General features: G+C 44.0%; 1 protein-coding gene across 1 annotated transcript; it reads right to left on the reverse strand.

The window, feature by feature from the left end:
- Nucleotides 1–2,244: 2,244 nt before the first annotated feature.
- On the reverse strand, nucleotides 2,245–15,123 carry LOC126046621 (meprin A subunit alpha-like). Its single transcript, XM_049819281.1, has 11 exons — nucleotides 15,006–15,123; nucleotides 13,242–13,282; nucleotides 13,080–13,155; nucleotides 12,097–12,214; nucleotides 10,517–10,692; nucleotides 10,088–10,309; nucleotides 9,043–9,189; nucleotides 5,429–5,644; nucleotides 4,623–5,096; nucleotides 4,287–4,460; nucleotides 2,245–2,288 (listed from the first exon to the last, which is right to left on the reverse strand). The coding sequence occupies exons 1-11, from the start codon at nucleotides 15,121–15,123 to the stop codon at nucleotides 2,245–2,247; spliced, it is 1,806 nt and encodes a 601-aa protein (XP_049675238.1).
- Nucleotides 15,124–20,596: the final 5,473 nt, after the last annotated feature.

Raw genomic sequence — 20,596 nt, forward strand, 5'->3', positions numbered from 1 at the left:
AAGAGATATGATTATGAATGCCCTGACAGTGTTTTCCCACAGCTGATGCCACCCCAGGACCAATGCCCTAGTGTACAACAGGCCACCCTCTGCCTCCAGAGACGGTCACATACGTCAGTAGATCCTTGGCCTTCCAGCTTGATGCTCCTTTCTTTTCTGGTGGGATTCAGAGATGAAGAACTCTTGTCCTGCACTTTGCTGTCATCTTTCTCAGGGGACATGGGTCAGGGAAGGCACGTGGGCTACCTGAGCCAAGGCTCCAGAAAGCTCTGGATCTCCCACAGGTCCTGCATCATATCTGTTATCCCCTTGCAAATGTCCCATGTGCCCTGGAGTGTCTCAGTGCCTTGAACTTAGGCAATTGAATCCTGGTCCCTCATTTCGTATCTGAAATTAGAAGTGATGAAGGTGAGGATGTCCTCCTCTCTGTTCAGCAATTAGGTAGGAAAAGGCTTGTACCACAGACTCTACCGCTCACACCACAACACAGAGGGCTTGAGCAGGAAAGAAGAAAAAGTTCTCTGGAGGTGCTTCACACACTGCTTCCCAGTAGTATTGGTGGGAGACACTGGACTTCAGAGTGAAGAAGCCTCGAATGCAAGTAGGTTTAGAGTAGGAAATGTGCCTGTGTAGAGTGACTACCCTGTCCTAGAAGGGAGTCAGTCCTGCAACCTAAGCAACATATTTTCCTCCAAACAGATAAAAGTAGGAAGCTATTTGTATGAGATCATATTGCAGAGGAATAAGTACAGGGATCTTATCTTGAGAAGAAGGGCCCCAGAGGACTAATCTTGCACCTAGCATACAGACAGGTCATCTTCAACACCTGCTTTTATGAACTATTATTTCAAAGGACACTGATACCTAAGCAGAACAGGGCACACTACTAGTAAAAGAGAAGAATGTCTCAAAGTACATCATGTAAAGGCTGTTTTCACAAGGGGGCAAAGTGAGTCAAAACACAGCACAAAGGCAATGATTTGCAGACATGTAGCAGTGGACTTGAGAAAGGAACAAAAAACTGAAGCAAAATCAGAGTAGTCTGAAAAACACTTGCTTTTTAGTCCCCTTACCTTAAGCATTGCCCAAGAAACTAAAGACGATGTCTAAAGATAAGTCATTCCATAAGCATATATTTGAGTTTGTAGAGGACAATGATTATGCAGCCATCTCCTGTTATACTAACGCAATTTAATATATTCATTTAGCACCTTGCACAATCTACGTGTCCCCAGATGCATCCTGTAGTCAGTTCATGTGGCAAGGTTTTGGTAGCAGGGGGGCTACAGGGGTGGATTCTGTAAGAAAACACCAGAAGTTGTCCCCATGTTGGACACAGCCTGTTTCAGCTGGTTCTAAGATGGACCCGCTGCTGGCCAAGGTTGAGCCCATCAGTGATGGTGGTAGCACCTGGGATAAGATATTTAAGAAAGGGGAAAAAATACTGTGGAATAGCAGCTGGAGAGAGGAGTGAGAACATGTGAAACAACCCTGCAGACCCCAGGTCAGTGCAGAAGGAGGGGAGGAGATGCTCCAGGCGCCGGAGCAGAGATTCCCCTGCAGCCCGTGATGAAGACCCTGGTGAGGCAGGCTGTCCCCCTGCAGCCCAGGGAGCTCCACGGGGGAGCAGATCTCCACCTGCAGCCCGGGGAGAAAGGACCCCACGCCGGAGCAGGGGGATGTACCCCAAAGTAAGTTGTGAACCCATGGAGAGCCCACGCTGGAGCAGGCTCCTGGCAGGACCTATAATGTTGACCTGGGTCCAGTCTCAGATGAAGGTAGGGAAGCATGCGATTCTTTTAGCAGTGACCTAACAAGTTGAATACTCGGGAGTGAGCATTATCAAAAGCTGGGCTTGAAGAAGTGATAACGGCCATGGGGAGAAAAGGGAAGTCCTGGAACAGGATCCTGGAAAGTCAAGCACTGGTTCTTCTGGCTAGGGAAGGCTTCACAGAGAGACTTGAGACGTAAGAGCTGGGAAGTAAGCATTGCCTTCAGCGAAGATAAACAAAAAGAATGAAACATGGGAATTAAAAAGACGATATAACTAAGAGAAGCACTTTGCTGCTTGGGCCAAAATTATCTTTGGAGGGTCTATGGGTTTAGGCTCTTAAAACTAACAGGGAACCTTAGTTCAAATTCTCAAAATACAGAAAACACAGAATACAGTTTCTTTAGTGAAGTAATATATTTTATCCATCATGGATGACTGTTCGCACTTGTAGTGAAGAGGTTGAGGGCACTTCATGGACGGACTGGGACTTCAGATGTAATCAAAGGGGTGAGATCTGCAAGAAAAGACAAAAAGTAATTCATTTAATACATGGAGTATATAGTACAGTTCTATTGTGTATTTTGGGATGACTTTCAGTCTGATTCCAGGGACAAGAAATGAAGCAACAATAATTCACCCAAATATCTCTAGAGGCTGCAGCAGTACCCGGTGAAGGAGGTGGGAGGGGAAACTGGAAGGGCAGAGAACTGCAGGCATGGTACTCCAGTCTGCGTCTCTCTCAGCCCCAGCCAGGGATCCTGGGATTACTGAGCTGGAGGGAGACTGGCGCGAGTAGAGGGCTTGGGTCAGAGGTGGTCTGAAGCAGGGCTGGGAGGTGAAGAGAGAGGGGGAAAGGCTTGTGGAGAAGTGGGAGGCATGGGGGAGACCCTCAGTGGTTATACAGAGACAACATCCAACTTTCATCAGAGGGCAAGGTAGCACTGCCCCTGAGTTTTTATGCACCCTGGTATGAAAATGAATATTCAAATGCAGAGACTGGAACCTTATAAATGTGACCGTATTAGATTTAATATTTAGAAATTAAGCTGAACCTGTTTATAACTGGAGAGTAAATGCAGTCTCCTAACAAGTCTTTCAATTTCTTAACTACAATTTCACCTAGCAGCTGCAAAGGTTTTTGGGACCACTGGCACCCATATGACACAGCGGGACTGAATTTCCCCCAGTGAATTACTGCCAGTACAAAGTCCTGTCAGGGAAAGCACAAAGAGGCCTCAGCTACTTTTCTTATGGTTAAAGGGGATTTGGAAGTGTTGCCAAACGCCCTACATAACCTGCAGAAAAGCTGGGCCATTCCGTATGCCAGAAACGTAGACTGCTCTTTGCATTTTTGTTAGGCAGCACACACCCCTGGTTAAGCATTGATGGGAAGCAGCTTTCCCACCTTGCGAAAGTTCTTGCCATTTCAAAAGTTTCCCCTTTCTCTGCTGGGATGAAAACAAGAACTTTGCATTTTTGTTTCATGAAGAGCAAGGGAGAAATCCTCCTGCCAGGAGAGTTCACAGCCTGGTGTTCTCAGCCCTCAGTCGTGTGGAGCGTGTCTGGATTATCACAGGGTACTCTCAACTATCCGAGACAAGTGCTCTGACCTCTGTACTAGGGTCAGGTCTGATTTAACGATTATTTACTTATACAAAGTGTTTCCACTTTCCAGGCACTGACATTTTCCAAAGGAAACCCACTTCAGAAGGGTGATAGGATTCATCTCACCCACCATTAGTCATCAGGGATGGATTCCTTTGCAGCTGGTGGAGATCAGCACATCAGAAGAGCAGTTCATCACATCTATAATGGAATGGGATCAGCTGCTCCCCAGAGGTACCCGTTGCTCTCAAATGACCCCCTCAAAGGAGTCTAGAAAGTTCATTTTTGGACACCTAACATGAGGTAAGATGAACACGGCCATCTGAAACGTGGCTGTCACAGAGGATGGGCACGCACGGTCCCTTTGCTTTGGCCTGCTCAGAGGGATACCTGCCTGCCCCGCTGCCCTCTGCACCAGACAGCTCTTCTTCTCTCTCGTCCCCTTCCCTGCTGCCTTCGGCAGAGCAGAGCGGCTGCACATGGTCTTGACAAAAATTGCAACCTCAGGAGAGAAGCTTTGGATCAAAAACTCCTTCTGCCAGTTTTTCAAGGTCTGAAAAGAACCCCTTCATTTTCAAACCCCAATTTTCTTAAGCTGGAGGTGATATAGGGGTGGTGGCAATTGGCGACACCATTAAGTGGACTGATCTTCAAGACAGGGAAGTATAATCTGTCCTGAAAAATCTGATTTTCAGGGACCAGAGAATCAAGGCCATCCACAGGGTTTCATATTGAGTATTCAAAACTCCAGACACCTGAAATCACTAGGCACTTAAAAACAATGTTCCTGAAATAGATTACTCTCTAGATGTTTGCTAATCACCCTCATCTTTTGTGCTTTCCTTACAAACAGAAGAGTATGTACCTGCTCTGTTCTGGTGGGTGTTCTAATATTATAATACTCTACCTTCAAAATCAGCAAAGATGAAAAGACTGTCATTTTTAAGGAATTTTTTCCAGTGCAGCTCCCTGTGGGTCAGGAATGTATTCCAGCCAACACCTGGGCTGATGTAGCAGTTGCAGAAAGAAGAAAAATTTCCAGTGATAGATGGCTTGTCCCACTGCAGGGTGTCATTTCTGCCTGTTGTGTAAAAATATAGAAGCAATTAAAGCTGATCTCCAGGCAGCCAAGTAGTGTTACATGCAGAGCAAATCTAGCCTGGTCTTTTGGCTTTCAATAATTTTCTCCAGCTTGAGCAAACCTCTGCATTTCTATATTCCTCCCTGGTGCACTCTGACTTACCATATACTAGTTGGTTTGGGTCTGTAGTAAAGCTAAGGCTGAGGGACATCCTGTGGATTACATCGGGGTCTTGATCCAAAACAGACAAGACAACTTGTCTGTGTCCAGCTGGCCATTCAAGAAGGCCATCGTTCGGACTGCTGCAGAGATGGAAAGTAATCCCCATGTAATTCGTGTAGGGTGATGAACTTCTTCCGTGAGGATACAGCTGTAAAGCAAAGGCATAGCCTTCCGAGCTGTAAAATACAGGGCTCATGACATAATCACCCTTTGAAGTACTGTTAAAAAGGGATGTGAAGTTTCTGATGTGCCAGACGTTGGTGGGGCAGTTTGTCTCTGTCAAGCTGGTGTCATCGATGGCAATCCCCCCTGCAGACTTGGCTGGATCTCCTCTGATGCCCTGAAACCCGTACCGGAATTTGTTTTGGACACTGAAGGGAATGCTGGCCAGTTTCCAGTGATGTTCTCCATCAGCTGAAGGGGGAAATACATATATGTGAGAATGGAAAGCCCAGTACTCAATCCCAAATCAAGCTGTGTCTTCCTCAAGCGCCCTGTGAGCCGTTGGTTTGGGTGGTGATTGGGTGATGCCCTGCACCCTCGCTAATCTGGGAACAGCCTTAAGGAAACCGCTCTGAGCCAAAGTCTGTTCTCATGGGCACTAACTCTGGAGTTACTCAGCTGAAGCAAATTAAGGTTAGATTTACGCTGGACACTTGAGCAAACTTTCATACAATAAACCACGCCAGTGTTGTCTCGCATCAAAGTTGCCAGCACTTCAGCTATGAAACCACACTTTCACTTACCTGTAATAGTGTGCAGCTTTTCCATCCGTCTAACATTTCCAGTTCCATCATCTTTCTTAACCCAGATAACTAGCTTATCCTGTGGACTGCCATTTAACCTGTAGAAAAACTGAAGGCATTTTTCCTTCTTCCTCGGATAAAGGATGCGAGATTCCAGAAGAGCTGACTGACCAGCATGTCCAGATTTTGTATCTAAGTGCATGAAATATCCTCTATCTAGGAAGCACAAAACACAGTTGTGTGAAAAAAAGTTTTCTGATCCATTCACTAATGAAATGCCAGTGCTAAATAAGCTTTAGTGCAGTTTTCAATTGCCTGAGCTAGAAAGTTCTTTTCCAAGTAGGAAAAAAAATATTCCAATAGGAAAGAATTCTCCTTAAATTGAAAATCAGTATTAAAATGAAAATGCATTGAAATACAGCTTGCAAACTAGCGTTTAACTGATTAAACGAGGCACACATTTGGTTCCATTCTTGAGAAATTAAGTACAAACCGTACATGTGCCAATCCTGCCAGCGTGTGCAAATATAAGTGGATGCACTTGGGCAGGGATTTTTTTGAAGACAAACTAGGAAAGTATTGGAAGGGTCCTGTTAGGTCAAGACCTTCAGTCTTCTGCTTTGCGTAGAAACCATGCCCTGTAAGCCTTTCATCAATAGATCAGGCTTCGATATTTTCATGGTTTAAGCCCCGCCAGCAGCTAAGCCCCACACAGCCGCTCGCTCACTTCCCCCTGCTCCCGACACAATCGGGGGAAAAAAAAGTAAAACTCCTGGGTTGAGATAAAGACAGTTTAATGGGACAGAAAGGAAGAAAAATACAATGATAATGTTAAAGATAATGATAATAATAACAATAATACGATGACAATAATAACAATAAAAGAATTGGAATATAGAAAAGTGATGCACAGTGCAATTGCTCACCACTTGCCGACCAATACCCAGTCAGTTCCTAAGCAGCGATCCCCCCCGCCCCAGCCAACTCCCCCCAGTTTATATACTGGGCATGATGTCCCATGGTATGGAATACCCCTTTGGCCCGTTTGGGTCAGCTGCCCTGGCTGTGTCCCCTCACAACCTCTTGTGCCCCTCCAGCCTTCTTGCTGGCTGAGCATCAGAAGGTGAAAAACCCTTGACTTGGTATAAACACTACTTAGCAACAACTGAAAACATCAGTGTGTTATCAACATTCTTCTCATACTAAATCCAAAATGTAACACTATGCCAGCTACTAGGAAGAAAATTAACTCTATCCCAGCTGAAACCAGGACATCTGCAAAAGTAGCTGAAGACATTTTTGCTTTACTTCTGCTACGGGTTGAGAATTTTTTAACTTCCAGCCCAATTACTTTGCATCAGCTCATGCCTTCTCTTACTAATGTGTTTGAAATAACTATTTCTTTTCTTTCATAGTTAGTCTGCAATTCTGTCTGTGGGCTTGAGTGATACTTATTCTTTGATCTTCCTGGTTACAAAGGCTGACCACTTGCACCCTCATCATCTGCATCAGCCCCATTATGTATATTCCAATTTTAAATGAGCTTCATGAAGACAACTGAGCAAGTGCATCAGCTTCACCTGATAGCCTCAATTCATCCTCTCTCTGTAGGAAGTGTCTCTCCTGACAGCAAGGACATTTTCAAGCTGCATCATACTGGGGGTTTCCAAATACCCCGTGGCTGCATCTATAGGTTTGCACTTTTCTGTCTGTCTGGGAGGCGACTGATGCAAATAGCAGACACCGTATTACAGAACGACTCTGAATTGCCACCTGAAGCCGTTCTGAGCTCCACTGCTGTTTCCAGCTTCATGCTGGTGCTTGGATGCGTTCCCATAAGCATCGCTGGCCTTCTGCAGTAAGTTCCCCTACAAATACCCAGTAAAGCTGCTTATTTTCCAATAACTGCTGACCCGTTTGCTCTCAGAAAACTTCAGAAGGCTGGCTACTTAAGTTTTAAACATTTTTTTTCTCCCCCCTGGTGGAAGCTGAGCAGTTAATTATCTGTCACGAGCCACAAGAGGCAGGAAGCTGCTGTCAGCTCCCCGGCCACATGCTCTGCCACCCACCCCGAACCTTCACAGTGTCACCAAACCGCACACCCTGCAAACTGCAAGCAAACAGCCCGTCAAACAACAGCCGAACGGACTTGTTCCTCTAAACCCAAGAAATTGTCTAACGATGGGACTTAAACAGCACCCCTGTTCATTTTGCTACCCTGCTCGGAGGATCTTCCAAGTGCTGGTTTTTGCAGCGCGCCTTTCACCGGGCGCACATCTGCCCTCTCAAAGCCCACACGTGGTGAGAACAGGAGCATCCCCTCGCCCTGCCCGCTATGTGTCTGCTCTCCTTCTCACTGACAGTAAATTTGGTATAGCTGCAGGATCTCCAAACTGTAACCAAACACAGCGTTAGGCAGCAAACACGATCTGTTACTGCCAAAAGCCATCTGTTACTCCCTCTTCCCTGGGAGCAGGTTCCACAGAAGTGGCTTTCTTTTCTATTCAGTATTTTTTTCCTCTCCCGCACCGTGAGACACTTTTGTGACTAACCACCACTTGTCTTCTGGGAAGCGGACGTGCCTAACTGTGACCACTTGTACACAGACCAGCAAGACTCATGCTAAACGTGACTTTCAAAAGAAACTTCTTTGCTGCAGAAGTTTTGGACTGTCTATGTGATACTCCTCTGCAGTGTTTAATTTTCTCCCCACTGCCTCTGAAAACAACAGATCCTACTCGATTCCTGTGTCCTGGCAGCAATCAAAATACTGCAGAACTCCATACAATCATGTTTGTTCAATGTGTGTTTAAATCAGTGCAGCTGGAGCCAAAGCCTCAGTCAAAAGGACCCCATGCAACACTCTCCTTGGAAGAGGAGAAATCACTGCAGGTTTGCTTCTCTGATAATGCTTCAGCCTCCCTGTGTGGTGTGGCTCGAACAAACTTTGAATTGCCAGCAGCTACACCCTTCTCATACGGCTCTGCATCACACAGCAACCCCTCCCTCAAAAAATCTCCCGAGGGTGGTTTCCTCCTGCTCTGTGACACATTGCTGAAGCTCAGCTTCCTATTTTAGCAATCCTGGTTTTGTTTCAATGTCTGAATTTGTCTACAAACAAGATTTGAGTATTGTGACATTTGCTTATGCATGTCCTTCTGCAGGGATGCCTCAAGTGAACTCCTGTACAAAGGGAGCTTTAAACAAAAACTAGAAAATTACTCAAAATCCTGTAACATATACATAAAAGGAGAAGAATCTCACCTAACTAAATTCTATGGAGTTTCACTAGAGTCAGTTGTGGCCTTCTGGTGGAGTTCCCTTCATTTTAATGGAGCTACCAAAAAACTTACAGCAGCTAAGTCTCAAGCGGTCATTTCTTCATGAGATATTACAATGTAGGGAGAAGATTTAAAGAAGGATTAAACATTTTAAATTAAAATTATTAGCCTTTCTAGCTGAAAATTCAAGAGTCATGTTTAGCATGAGGTATACAGTGATTAACATTAATAGAAGGGTATTTCTAATGTCTTATTTATCTCTGTACGTCTTCATCCTCACATCTCATAAAAGCATGGTAAAGTTTAACAATCATCTAAAACTACACCTGTTACCTGCACAGCTTCCCGCCAAAGTATGGTCTTCATCTCCTGGTTTCCCCAATGTGTGGTCCCATCTAGCACCATCTTGTCTACTTTGCACCATCCCACAGATGTTGATGTATTCAAAGGAGCACTGGTCCAAGAAGGTGAGGCTTGAAGCTGCCGGGAATAGAGTAACATATTTTACCATGTCCATTAATATCAAATAAAGCTCTCACTGGTAACCCCATTCCAGAGTGTTTGCATACAGCACTTAACATCAGCAAATATGTTCTTAATACAGCTGAAGACTACACAGACTTTCACATCTACGTCTGTGTTACCACACATAAGTGATGTTTCCTCCTGAAAGAAACATCTTATAACTTTCTCCCCTTCCCAGCTGAATATTTCCTTGTGGGAACCAGCTTAGCCCCTACGTACTAGTTTTCCCTTTCAGACATTCATCATGTTCTCTAAGCCCGCCTGGGATAGGCTCTGTGGCCCATTTCTCTCTTCAGGATGTAAATCAGAAGTAGTTCTGCTGAAGCTAGTGGAAATATTCAGGTGTATGTTAACACAGTACATCAGTCCCATACAGCATGTTGAGCATTTACTTTCATAGCTTTGCCAGTGGAGCTGGAAAGCACAATTATCGCCGTTTGTGCTCCTGACCTCAGTTGTCTTATCAAACATCATGTAGGCAGAAAAAAGAACTTGAAATACACTGATTTCAGAGAACCCAATTCCAGACGACTGTTTCTTGAAGATTTTATCATCATCAACAGCACGACAATCATCATCCATGGAGGAAACGCTAACTATTACAAGTAATATTACAGAAAAGTCCATGTGAATGAAAGGCGTTAGACACTCGATTCACTTCAATGGTATTCTATAAAGAAATGGGGATCTGGCTACCACGGAGCTTGCTGCTGCATAAGAACTACAGTTTCTCTCAGCATTGTGAGAGGATCCCAAGGGTAAATTGTTCCTGCTCCTCTCATGTGACTCCATCCATGTTATCATGAAGTCTGAGTAAGGATTTTCAAATACATGTATGAGAAGCAGGACTTACTGCAGTTGTACATGCGGTTCAGCTTCAGTAAGTCAATCCTGCTGAAATCCAACCTCTGCCCAATGATCTCATTAAATTCAGGAATTTTTGTTGTGATGGACGGAACGTTACTATTGATGTTGAAAGAATATGGTCCATAGTGCAGGACCGACTCATAATCATATGGGGTGTTGAGGTCATCAAGGAAACTGTCATTGTGTTTGTCAAAGGCATATGCAAAACCTAGACGAAAACATACACAAGTGATTAGGTAAGACCAGAAATAAAACTTAGCACGTAACATCTTTTCAAAATGCTTTACCTGTGACTAAATAATGGTCCAATTATCAATATGTAGGTAGCCGTTCTCAAACAGACACATTTTAGCATAGGAAAAAAAGGGACATGCATCTACAGATGATTCTCAATCATTTCGGACCTGCATCATACCTTCAATAATTTCATCCCACCATATCTGAACATAGTCATCACGATCCGTCCTGGATTGCTCATGGTAAAATCCCAGGGCATGCAGGAGCTCATGTTCCACTATGGCTTTATAGTCACATCTCTCTCCTATAGACACTGTCTGGCCACTCTGAAGGTCCCCCACAGAAGACCAGCACCTGTAAGGCAAAGACTTAGATATTGCACCCATTTTGCATAATACCTTCTATGATTTGTTTCTCCGTATTAACTCAACTGCAAGATCAAGGTAAAAGTAAAAAAAATAATATTTTTTAGAATTTCCCATCTGAGTTTTCCAGTCTTGCCCAGACTAGATTTGCAGTGCCAGAATACAGAGCAGCTTGTACCTTCAGCATCCTCCCACAGCCTGGCAAGGAGTCCCTGTCCCAGATGTGATTGTCCTTGTTTCGTTTTGCCCTCCCTGGAGGGCAGTGCATGCGTGTTCTTCAGGTGGATGCAGTGCTTGTCAAGGAGGTGGTGATGGCAAATGCTATTGCTCTTCAAATCTGGGTAGCCCCAGCTCAACCAATATAGGAAGGAGAGTAGCAGAAGCTGAGCAGCACAGGAAAGTACAGCAGGTGCCTTATAGCCTCATACACTGCATTGGCTGTTGCTTTGTGTATGTTTACCAAAGTATCTAAATAAGTGGTCCAATTTTCAAAGGTACTGAGCAGCCTCCAGTGAACTCAGCTTGTATTGGCTTCCCTGGTTTGGTTCCTAAATACCGATTTAAATCCTAACTTTTCATGTCCATTCGGAAGTAATTCATCACTGTGTGTTTTAAAAAAAAAAAAAAAAGCCGTCCAAAAATGCTGTGCCCCCATCTCCCCTCACCCAAGGGCAGATCTACACTGGATTCCTAGACACAGACACTAGCTGGTGTCACCAGCTCCCTGATGGTCCTTCCCAGCAAGCAAGGAAGTCCCCTAACTTCAAACAGTCACAGTGTTGGCATCTGCCGCTGAGTTAGCTTCCCCGGCACCTTTACGGTCCCTGGACAGTAACAGGCATTTGGGATGTGAGTCACCAAACCTATTTTACACTTCTATGTCAGGTGAGATGGTTTGTAGCCTGGAAGAGTCACCTCCTCCCCACTGAGCACAAAAGCAACCCGCCGTGACCTGCACGGTGGTAGAAGTTCTTGGCTTCAACATTTGGTCGGGTAAACCCAGCCATGCTTCTGACAGCAAGGAAGAAGCTACGTGCTAATGCCAACACACTAGTGACGTACCCTGCCCCTAACCATCACCAGGAGGAAGCTATTTGCTTGTTTTCCCTGAAAGGGTGCCAAGAAAGGGATTAACTTTAGTATCTAGAATGCAAATGGAAATAAAATAGTCTTTTCTTATATTAAGAGAACATCAAAATGCAGAAAATACCTTTGGTTAGTCTGTTTGCATTGGTTTTATCTCCAGTGTAACACAAATAAGCTCTGGGACAGAAACGTGGCTCAGGTATTTATGTCCTTTGTACTAGCAAGAACGAAAATTAATGTCTTCTGAGTTAGAAAAACTATCCTGTCAAACGAGGTGGTACAAACCAGATTGTTAATACAGAATTACCCGTCTAGCTTCTCAAATTTCAGGTAAGTCGGTTCCCCTTCGTAGGGCTTGAAATCAACACAAGACTTCAGCCTGAACATTTCAAACGCCTGCAGGATAACACCTTTAGCATTCAGGTCTGAAACACACAGCAGAGGATAACAATAGCAGTTGTTCTGCTTCTATAATATTATAAATATCTATAACTCTCGATAGCAAGTATGAACAAGCACGCATTAAAATTATGAACATGTATAAAAAATATCCAGTTGGATGAAAGAGCAGGAGGCTGTTAGCAGAATTCCCTGACTGGCATAATTTTGGCAGAGGCCATTAGGGAATGATAATATCTTTCATTAGATAAACTGATAGTGCTGAAGCAAACAAGCAGGCTTTTGGACATCCAAGGCATTGCTCAGGTTTTGCTGGGTAATTTTATTGCATGATATTATATAATTTCATGTATTGTAAACTTTGAGCTCAGGGCTAGTAAACACAGGAGAGATTCGTGGGATTCTAACACTGATTTACTATTAGTTTTTACTACTATTTTGTTCAAAATTTAAAATAGTGCCTAAAATTAGATGTAAACAAGAAGGGAGAATGCTCTAAACTTTTTTACTTATGAAATAGCTGCATTTCCTTTCTGCCTGTACTGAGCTGGGACTGTGAAGAAGAGAGAAGGCATGACGGGTGCAGTAGATCAACATGCGCGTTCTTGAGATGAGGGTTTCCTGACTGCATTATCCAGACATCTCAGCCAAATACACTGATACTAGTTAAATGGCTGCTCATCAGCATCCAGCTGCTCACTGGGGATGTTACACTGAAAACAACGCGGGCCGGGGCAGAGTTGCGTCGCTCTGTCTGGCCAGCAGTAACAAGAGCATTAATGCACCATAACTCAACAGCAAATTAAACAAAAGCAGCCCGGAGAGCTGGAAAAAAACAGAGTATATCTAATGCAAGTAACACAGTGTTACCATAATAAAAAGTCTTATTACCCAGGCTGTCAGCTAGGATATAGGGGATGGGAAATTTCCATCTGTAGGAGCTGTTTCTCAGAGCATTCCTCTCCAGCTGTTAATGAGATCAACATGCTTGTGTTAACATTTTAAGCCCAATCTACACTCTTGCTGATGTTCGTTTAGATCAGCAGCACATACCGGTAAGATAATATCACCTTCAAAAAGCTTCCTTCCCATTTCTGAAATGAGACAAAAAACCATTTAGGCCAAAGTAACATAACAAGAACTACAATATGGTTTTTTTCAAAGACCATACAAACTACCAGGCTGCTTCATCAACCAACCCATTTCTCTTTAAACAGCAACTGCCCAGAAACAAGCAAACAAATAACCATTGCCATACTATAACATGCCAGTCCTCCATCTGCAGCAAAGGAGGATTTGGGGTTGAATTAAGATTTCCATAACAATTTCGTAACAGCTGCCCAGAGAAGATGTTATTATTTTTCCCAGGCTTGTATCCTGAAACAGCTGTGGACTTCTGAACATTGTAGTTGATATATAGGTGGAATGGATTTGTCCAGAAGTTAGGCATTTAATAGCCTAATTAGTTAGCTAACCTAGGCTAATCATCTGGGATTCCCCACATGCTCAAAGGACAAAGACAAGGATTCCAGAGAGGGAAGAGGTTCAGTCCACCTTTTCAACCACATAAGCCTGAACCAAGCTCAGATTGAAGCAATTAAATCTTCGTGCTAAGTGTCTCAGATCCCATTACAGCTGTGTGTCCACCCAATTGCCAAACATAGGTGTCTGGTGCCATTAGAGATGCACAAGAGTATCCAAAAGATCCACACGGACTGGTAGATACAGAGTTTGAGACTCCTTTCCCTTCTAGAGTGGTGCTGGAGGGGATGGATTTGAACTGGCAACAGACACCTGTGTTTTAAGCAGCTGATCCATATCTTCCAAGCTTTAAAAACACAGCATTTGAGACTCTCCATTTTATACCTTTATTTTTTTAAAGTGCCAAATTCCCCGCCCAGACACCAGCCACTGTATAGTCCTGCTAGTGTAACATTTTCATTTAATGCCCTCGTATAAGCATAATCCCTGCATGGACAGTTCATCTTCAGATCTTTTGTTATAGAAATAACTTATATTCCTCTCACATACACGTGAAGAGAAGAAAAAAAAAAGAAAACAAAAAACCCAAACCAAACAAAACTCCAACCCTACACCATGGTTTCTGTTCTGTCAGCAAAACCAGAGGAAACCTACACCAGAGCATAAAGAATTTAACAGGCAATGTCAGGAAATGAAAACTTGCTCAAGTCAATGCCACTGAAACCCTGGGGTGGAGATGAAGGTACTTAAGCTTGATATCTTGGTCATCAGTCATGCGAAACCAACCAAGTCACTTAAGATAAACACACATCAGTGAAGCAGAAGTTGAATTAAAGCCACTGCCAAGGTTTCTCCAGGAGACGTATTGCAGAAGAGTGCAGTGGGGAGGGGTGCAGGTCAGTCCAGGGGTTGTTGACCCCTCCCCAGGAGCACTTGAGCGTGGTTCCAACTTTAAGATTAAGATCCTGGGCTTCCTACAAAATTATCCTTGTGGAAGTTTCCTGGCCTTTCCATCTTCCCTTTCCAACACCAACCTTTTATGGACCTTTCTGCCCTCTGCCCCGTGCCCTGCTCCTGCCCTACCATCTTCTCTGATTGCTACCAGACTCCAAAGCAGAGGTCTTCTCCCTTCTCTCCAGAAGTACCTGGGGTTCATCCCCCACATTTTTAACTGCCCCGCCCCTGTAGCCATGATACATTTGGGATTTTTCTCACATAGGAGGGAGCTTTCAGTCCCCTCTGCTGCCATCACATCTGCCAGACCTGTGGTCCCCAGAGGCTAGCTCAGGTCTCCGTAATAATTCAACACTCTGCTTGCTTACTGTCCTGACTTACCTGAGTTTATTTCTGGAATGTCCTTTCTAAGCTGCCCTCCATCAACATCATGAGCTATCAAAAGAAATAATACACCTAAGTTAGTGATTAAATGACATGAGTTGATATAATTCACCATTTGATGAGTGACAGACTTCCACTAACATAAAAATATTGCATCCTTACCTCTGTCTTCAGCAGAGTTTTGGATCTGAAACATAGAAAGTACAGTTTCAAAATCACAGACAAATGAAGTGAAATCTCACCCTGATCCCAAGCCAGAAAATGGAGAAGCAGGTGGGAATACCATAAAGGCAGAGGAGCAGGTAACCAGTGCTGTGAAGCAACATATCCTCCAGGAATCCATTTCCGAAGATCATCTGGTGCTACCTGCCTGTATAGATATAGTGTCCTGCAGGTGAATAGCTTTCAGAAGTACTGATAAGTATAAGCCATAAAAAAAGTTGAACTTTAAAAGGAAAAGCAGATTTTAACCTTATTAAATATTGTCGTAAGCCAACCTGATAAGCAATCTGCCTCCTCATTTTATAACTATTCTTAGCATATTAACCCTTGTAGCAATTGGGAGCTATTGAACTATTTAAAATTCCTGTGACTTCTTCAGAGATAATCTCACTCTTTTCTTCTGCTTTACAAACCATCCTGGCCCCATCCTGACCTGAGACTACCAAAGCTGTTGAGTACAGAAGTAACAACCTCTTCAAAAGAAGAGGCTTATGGTCTGCAACCTGAATAAACCACTTTAAGAGAAGGTTTGCTTGGTGTTTGGTTTTTTTTATTACTCCTGGAAACATCTCGGTAGATGTAAACAACTTTTTGTTTACATCTGGTTCTATGGGTAAAGCATCATCTTTAATTTAAAAATAGTGTTATTTTTGTAATCAACGAAATGCTAGCCATCAAGTTCTAGCAAAATGCGTGGGTTTGGGTTTCCTCAGGAGATCCTGAAGACTTTGTCTCAGAGCAGGAGTACAGCGAGGGGTCCTGGTTTGGTCCCACTCACATGCCTACGAAGCCACGTGCTCCCAATGTTTTGCACGGGAATCCCACCCAGGGCTTTCCCTGTGAACACAAGCCATGTGGGCCAGGGTGAAGCAGGGCAGGAGAAAAGCCTCTTGGCGAGAAGGCAAGAGCAGGGCTGAGCTTTGCCTCCGACTGTTCAAAGGGTTTCTCCTCCTGGCAGCCACATGAAGAGGTTTTTGCACGCTCTTGCAACTCTCTTGCTCCCACGCGCTTCCTGCACCTCCTCCTTCTCCCGTCTTCGCCCTACTGCTGTTACTTTTGCCTCTCCTTTGCTCACTTGCCCGGTGTCACACCGCACCCCTGTCCTGAAGGGGGCTGTGGCACCAGACTGCGGTGGGGGGGTGCAGGACTGGCCACCCTGAGAGTCCAGGGTCTCTACAGCTTGTACGCTCAGTACCAGCGAGTGCAAAGAAGGAGTTAATCCACACGCTTCGTCAGCGTCTTTCCCCTAAGAGGCATGGTCACAAACCATCCCATAAAACCAGGGCCACAAGAGAGGAAACCGACTGGATTCACCAAAAAGCAACCATCAGTTCCCAGCCCACCTGTCGCCAAATCAGCCTCCTGAAACACAACCTGCAGGGGAAGAAAATCCACTAACGGCCACTTGGCACGAGCCAGCCCTGACTCCTGGACTCGAGGGCACAGATCGAAAAATAGGAACAGATTTGCCTCCTTGCCACCCAGTCTGTAAAACTCCCACCCTCTTTAGACATGAAGGTCGTGGCAAATGAGAGACAGAGAGAGAAGTGGGTGATTCATTAAATGCTGCTTCTTACTGATACCTGCTGCAGGCCAGCGGCGTTGTGTCCAGCGCCCATAAGGTTGATCGTCACACACACACACACAAGAAGAGTCTGATCACCATCACAGTTTGACAATTTCATTCCTGACTTCTTGCGGGTCTGAAGGACCTGGAGATTATCTGGTTTTACATTAATTCTTGCATTTTTAAAGTCAGAGAATTGGGTTGTTTTCCTCAAGCAATTCTGTTTTGAGTTTCCAGACAATATCCATCCATAAGTGCAGCGACCCTCTCTAACATCATCTCAGTCAAGCATGACCAGATTTAAATGATCCATAATATTTTTGAATGAGGGCATCCAAACCTTGCTACGACATTAATGTTTTCTAGGCAATATGAATAATAAAGGGTGGTGAAGATCTCACTAGTATTTCTATTAAAAGCCACTGGGATATCTGAATGGATTTCATGGAGACATGTGGTAGGTACCACGTTTTGTTGTTGAGATGAACTCCAGGCGTTCTGTAAAAGCTTTTCAGTGTGTTAATGCTGCAGCAAGGTCCTTAGCAAAAAAAAAAAAAAATGCTAATAGGAGCATGTGATAATAATAATCAAAGAGTAGCGCTTGCATTCATATCCCCAGAAAACAAGTGCATCATTCCGAAGAAAGAAATTGCTGGTGATTTACTTCTTGTAGCTATATAGCTACTTGTTGTGATTTAAACTTCTCCTGATTACACCACAGCATCAGCCAAGATCTAATTGGTAACTGTGGTCCCAATGTGCAACGTCCAATGTGCAAGGTCCTCTACGAACCCAAAGCGTATAGGCAGTCCATGCCTTACAGAACTTAACACACCTCGCTTGTTAAAAACCCCACAGTTTTCAGGACTTAAAAGTCATTTGGAAGCTTGAGAGTATTTCAGTGTGGTGGGAATCCAGCATGGTCCCATCCCTAAAACACTTCACGTTGCTAGCAGATGAGTTTTGAACCCTGGCACATGGACTTATGCTTATTTTTGCCCTTTTCCTCCATATGCTTCAACTTAAACCTTTAAAAGAAAGCCCTGCTTTTCCTTCAGTGCCCTCCCCCTACCATGTGGATCTTCAGTTACGATTAAGGCATTACCATTGGGAAATTAACACGGACTTCAGTGCCCCTGGAGAATCAAAATGAACTCCAGTTTCCAGCATCTTGGTTGAATTTTGCAGCTCCTGGACTCTCAGATGAAAGAGGACGGTGAGTCCCCTGTTATTTGCTGAGCGCACCCCTCTGTGTGAGTATCATAGGTGACAAAGGGACAGAAAAACCCAGATCGTGAATCCCGACAGTGATCAAGCATGGGACAGTCACTAATCTCAACGTTGTCCACTACAGGAAAACTTCTACATTGTTTGTGTCACCCAACACAGCTCTTCTGAACTGAAATTCAGATACTGAAGACTGACGCTGATACCAGGTAAGGGAATACCCAGCACATTTACATTCCTGCACCTGCCCTGCTCCGAATAGGAGCAGCGCCAAAATCCCCACCACCACCAGCTCTGTAAACTCCTGTTCCCATACGTGACGCTCAGGGAACAGCGGTTGCCGACCTGCACTAAGCACTGGTGCAAGGACCTACTTCTCTGGCACAGCACTGCAACCCATCTTGGAGGATGTAATCTTATTACTCTCAAGATAAATTCAATGCCAATTCATATGATGCCATGGTTATGGTAATCATCCCATTTCAGGCATTTGCTGGCATTTGGATAAACACTTTCATTGTTTCTGTGGTTTGTATTGCTTGGGTCAGAAAGAAAAACTTTAATGAGAAGTTCTTGCTGTTTCTGGGATGCCCCAGATTTGGTATTTGTGCATCACATGGGTATATTCCTTTCTTTCAATAATTTATCCCTGGTGCTTTTATGTTCACCCCATACCCCAACCATGCGCAGCTATTCAAAGCTTTTTAAATTCTTCCAGCTTGTGGGTTTCTGCCTGTCTTTGTGGCTTTTATTGTATAAAAAATGCAAATTTCAGGCACACCTTCTTCATCTATCTGAAAGTTAAAATGTTGATATTTTATTATAAAAAACAAGTAATTTAATCTCTAATGCAACTCTCCAGCCAGTATAGATGATACAGATGTTCTATCTTCACCATCTAAGTTAAGAAAACATCATTAAAATTCTTTGAACTAAATTATTATGAGTTAAATAAATTAATATTATCATTTGATTTAGATAATTCTTCGAGCTAAATTATTGTCAATAACAAAATAATTCAGAGCTAGTACATGGGCTAACTGCAAAACGGGAATAACAATACTGCAAACTTTCTAAAAATACTCCGGTATTTGTTGATCGAAACTACTTAACTAAACAACACATTTCTATCCATTTTGTTTCACATTTATTTCTGCTGTGACTGTGAACTTTGTAATATTATGAGCTGTATCGCCATCTTGCATTGGTTTATAACTTATGCGTGAGTATGTTGATCACTACTATTCACTTGAGGTGGTTCCTGACTCCTAAACAGCAATGCAGAAATGGCCTCGGGTTGGACAGGTGGGGTGGAGAGCCCACTTCCCGTGCCAGCCTTACGTGGCCTCCCTCTGCCCCGCTTCATGCAAAAACATGATTTCCCCTACTCTGTGTGACTCTTTTTCCCCTATAAAGGAGAGGCAGTCATCTTGTAGGACAACAGTGTGAAGGACTCACTAATTTTTATGTACTCTCTATTAGAAATCAACCCAGAGGAAGACTTTCTGCTCAGAGAACAGGAGTGGCCCTGGGATGCTAATTTGAAAAGTTGAAGTGAAGGTGAAAAAAGTTTGTAAGCTTTTTATTTTAAGGGTTGCCTTTTCTGTGGACAAAAGAGCACCCCCTTCCCTTTTCCTCTCCATCCCCACAAAAGTGAAAGAGGAAGAGGTTAATGAGAAAGTATAAGAAAGTGTTTTCAAACCATTAGCTTTCATTCTTTTCTGGCTTTTCCTGAAGTAGTAAAGCAAAAAAAAATTACATAGATGTTGTTCCCCTAAAAAGTAAGGGTTTGAGTCATCTGATCAAAATTAGACGCTCAGAGCCCTTTGCCTTTAGCTGCAATTCAGATCAGATGCCAAACTCCACTTCCACAATAGGAGACACTCCTCGCCACCCAGATTTCCCAAGGGAGGCAGATCTTAAACATCTCATCTGGACATATATCCACAGCTGAAAGGCCTTTAAAGGACTGGCACCAGCACACCTCCCTTCTTTCCCTGCTTTTGCTCAATGCAGTTGATCCTTTAGCATGACGGTCCCAATTGCCTTCACAAAAAGACCACGGAAAATCCTTCTCACTCCCTACATCCCATGCAACATCATCCCTCAAAAGTCATATACCACAAGACTCAGCAGGCAAAGACAACATCTTGCAGATATTCTCACACAAAAGAATGCAGCCCCAGCAAATCATGCTGAAGACACCTTCTTCCATCTCCACGAAATCCCTGTGAACGTGGTGCCCAACACAACCTCACCCCTCCCACGCGCCAGCCCCATCCAGCTGGCATCGGAGGAGGCAAGTTACAAAACACCACGGCCACAGTGCACAGCCCACATGCTAAAGTTGCTCTCTGGGGAGATGGGATGGTGTGCCCAGCCTGGAGGAAACTGTTCCTCAACTAGAGGACACTCCAGCAGCTGGCCACAGGGTTAGAAACAGCCCTGTTTAGTTTATCAGCATGGCACTAGGCGCTCTGTCCCATGTATGTCTCCACTTGCACTGTCACTACTTCAAGAGCCAGGCTAACTACGGATGGAGTTGACATTTCACATGGCTTGGAAAGTGCAA

This window comes from Accipiter gentilis, chromosome 16, assembly GCF_929443795.1.
Source record: "Accipiter gentilis chromosome 16, bAccGen1.1, whole genome shotgun sequence".
In the NCBI taxonomy this organism is placed as follows: Eukaryota; Metazoa; Chordata; class Aves; order Accipitriformes; family Accipitridae; genus Astur; species Astur gentilis.

Bases quoted from the DNA above. Each gene is read 5' to 3' on its own strand.
- LOC126046621 (XM_049819281.1), bottom strand. From the start codon at position 15,123: ATGGTGAATTATATCAACTCATGTCATTTAATCACTAACTTAGGTGTA. The intron at 5,097-5,428 runs GTAAGTGAAAGT...TTCCCCCTTCAG, and splicing joins AAAGCTGCACACTATTACAG to CTGATGGAGAACATCACTGG. The intron at 4,461-4,622 runs GTAAGTCAGAGT...TTTACACAACAG, and splicing joins CCCAAACCAACTAGTATATG to GCAGAAATGACACCCTGCAG.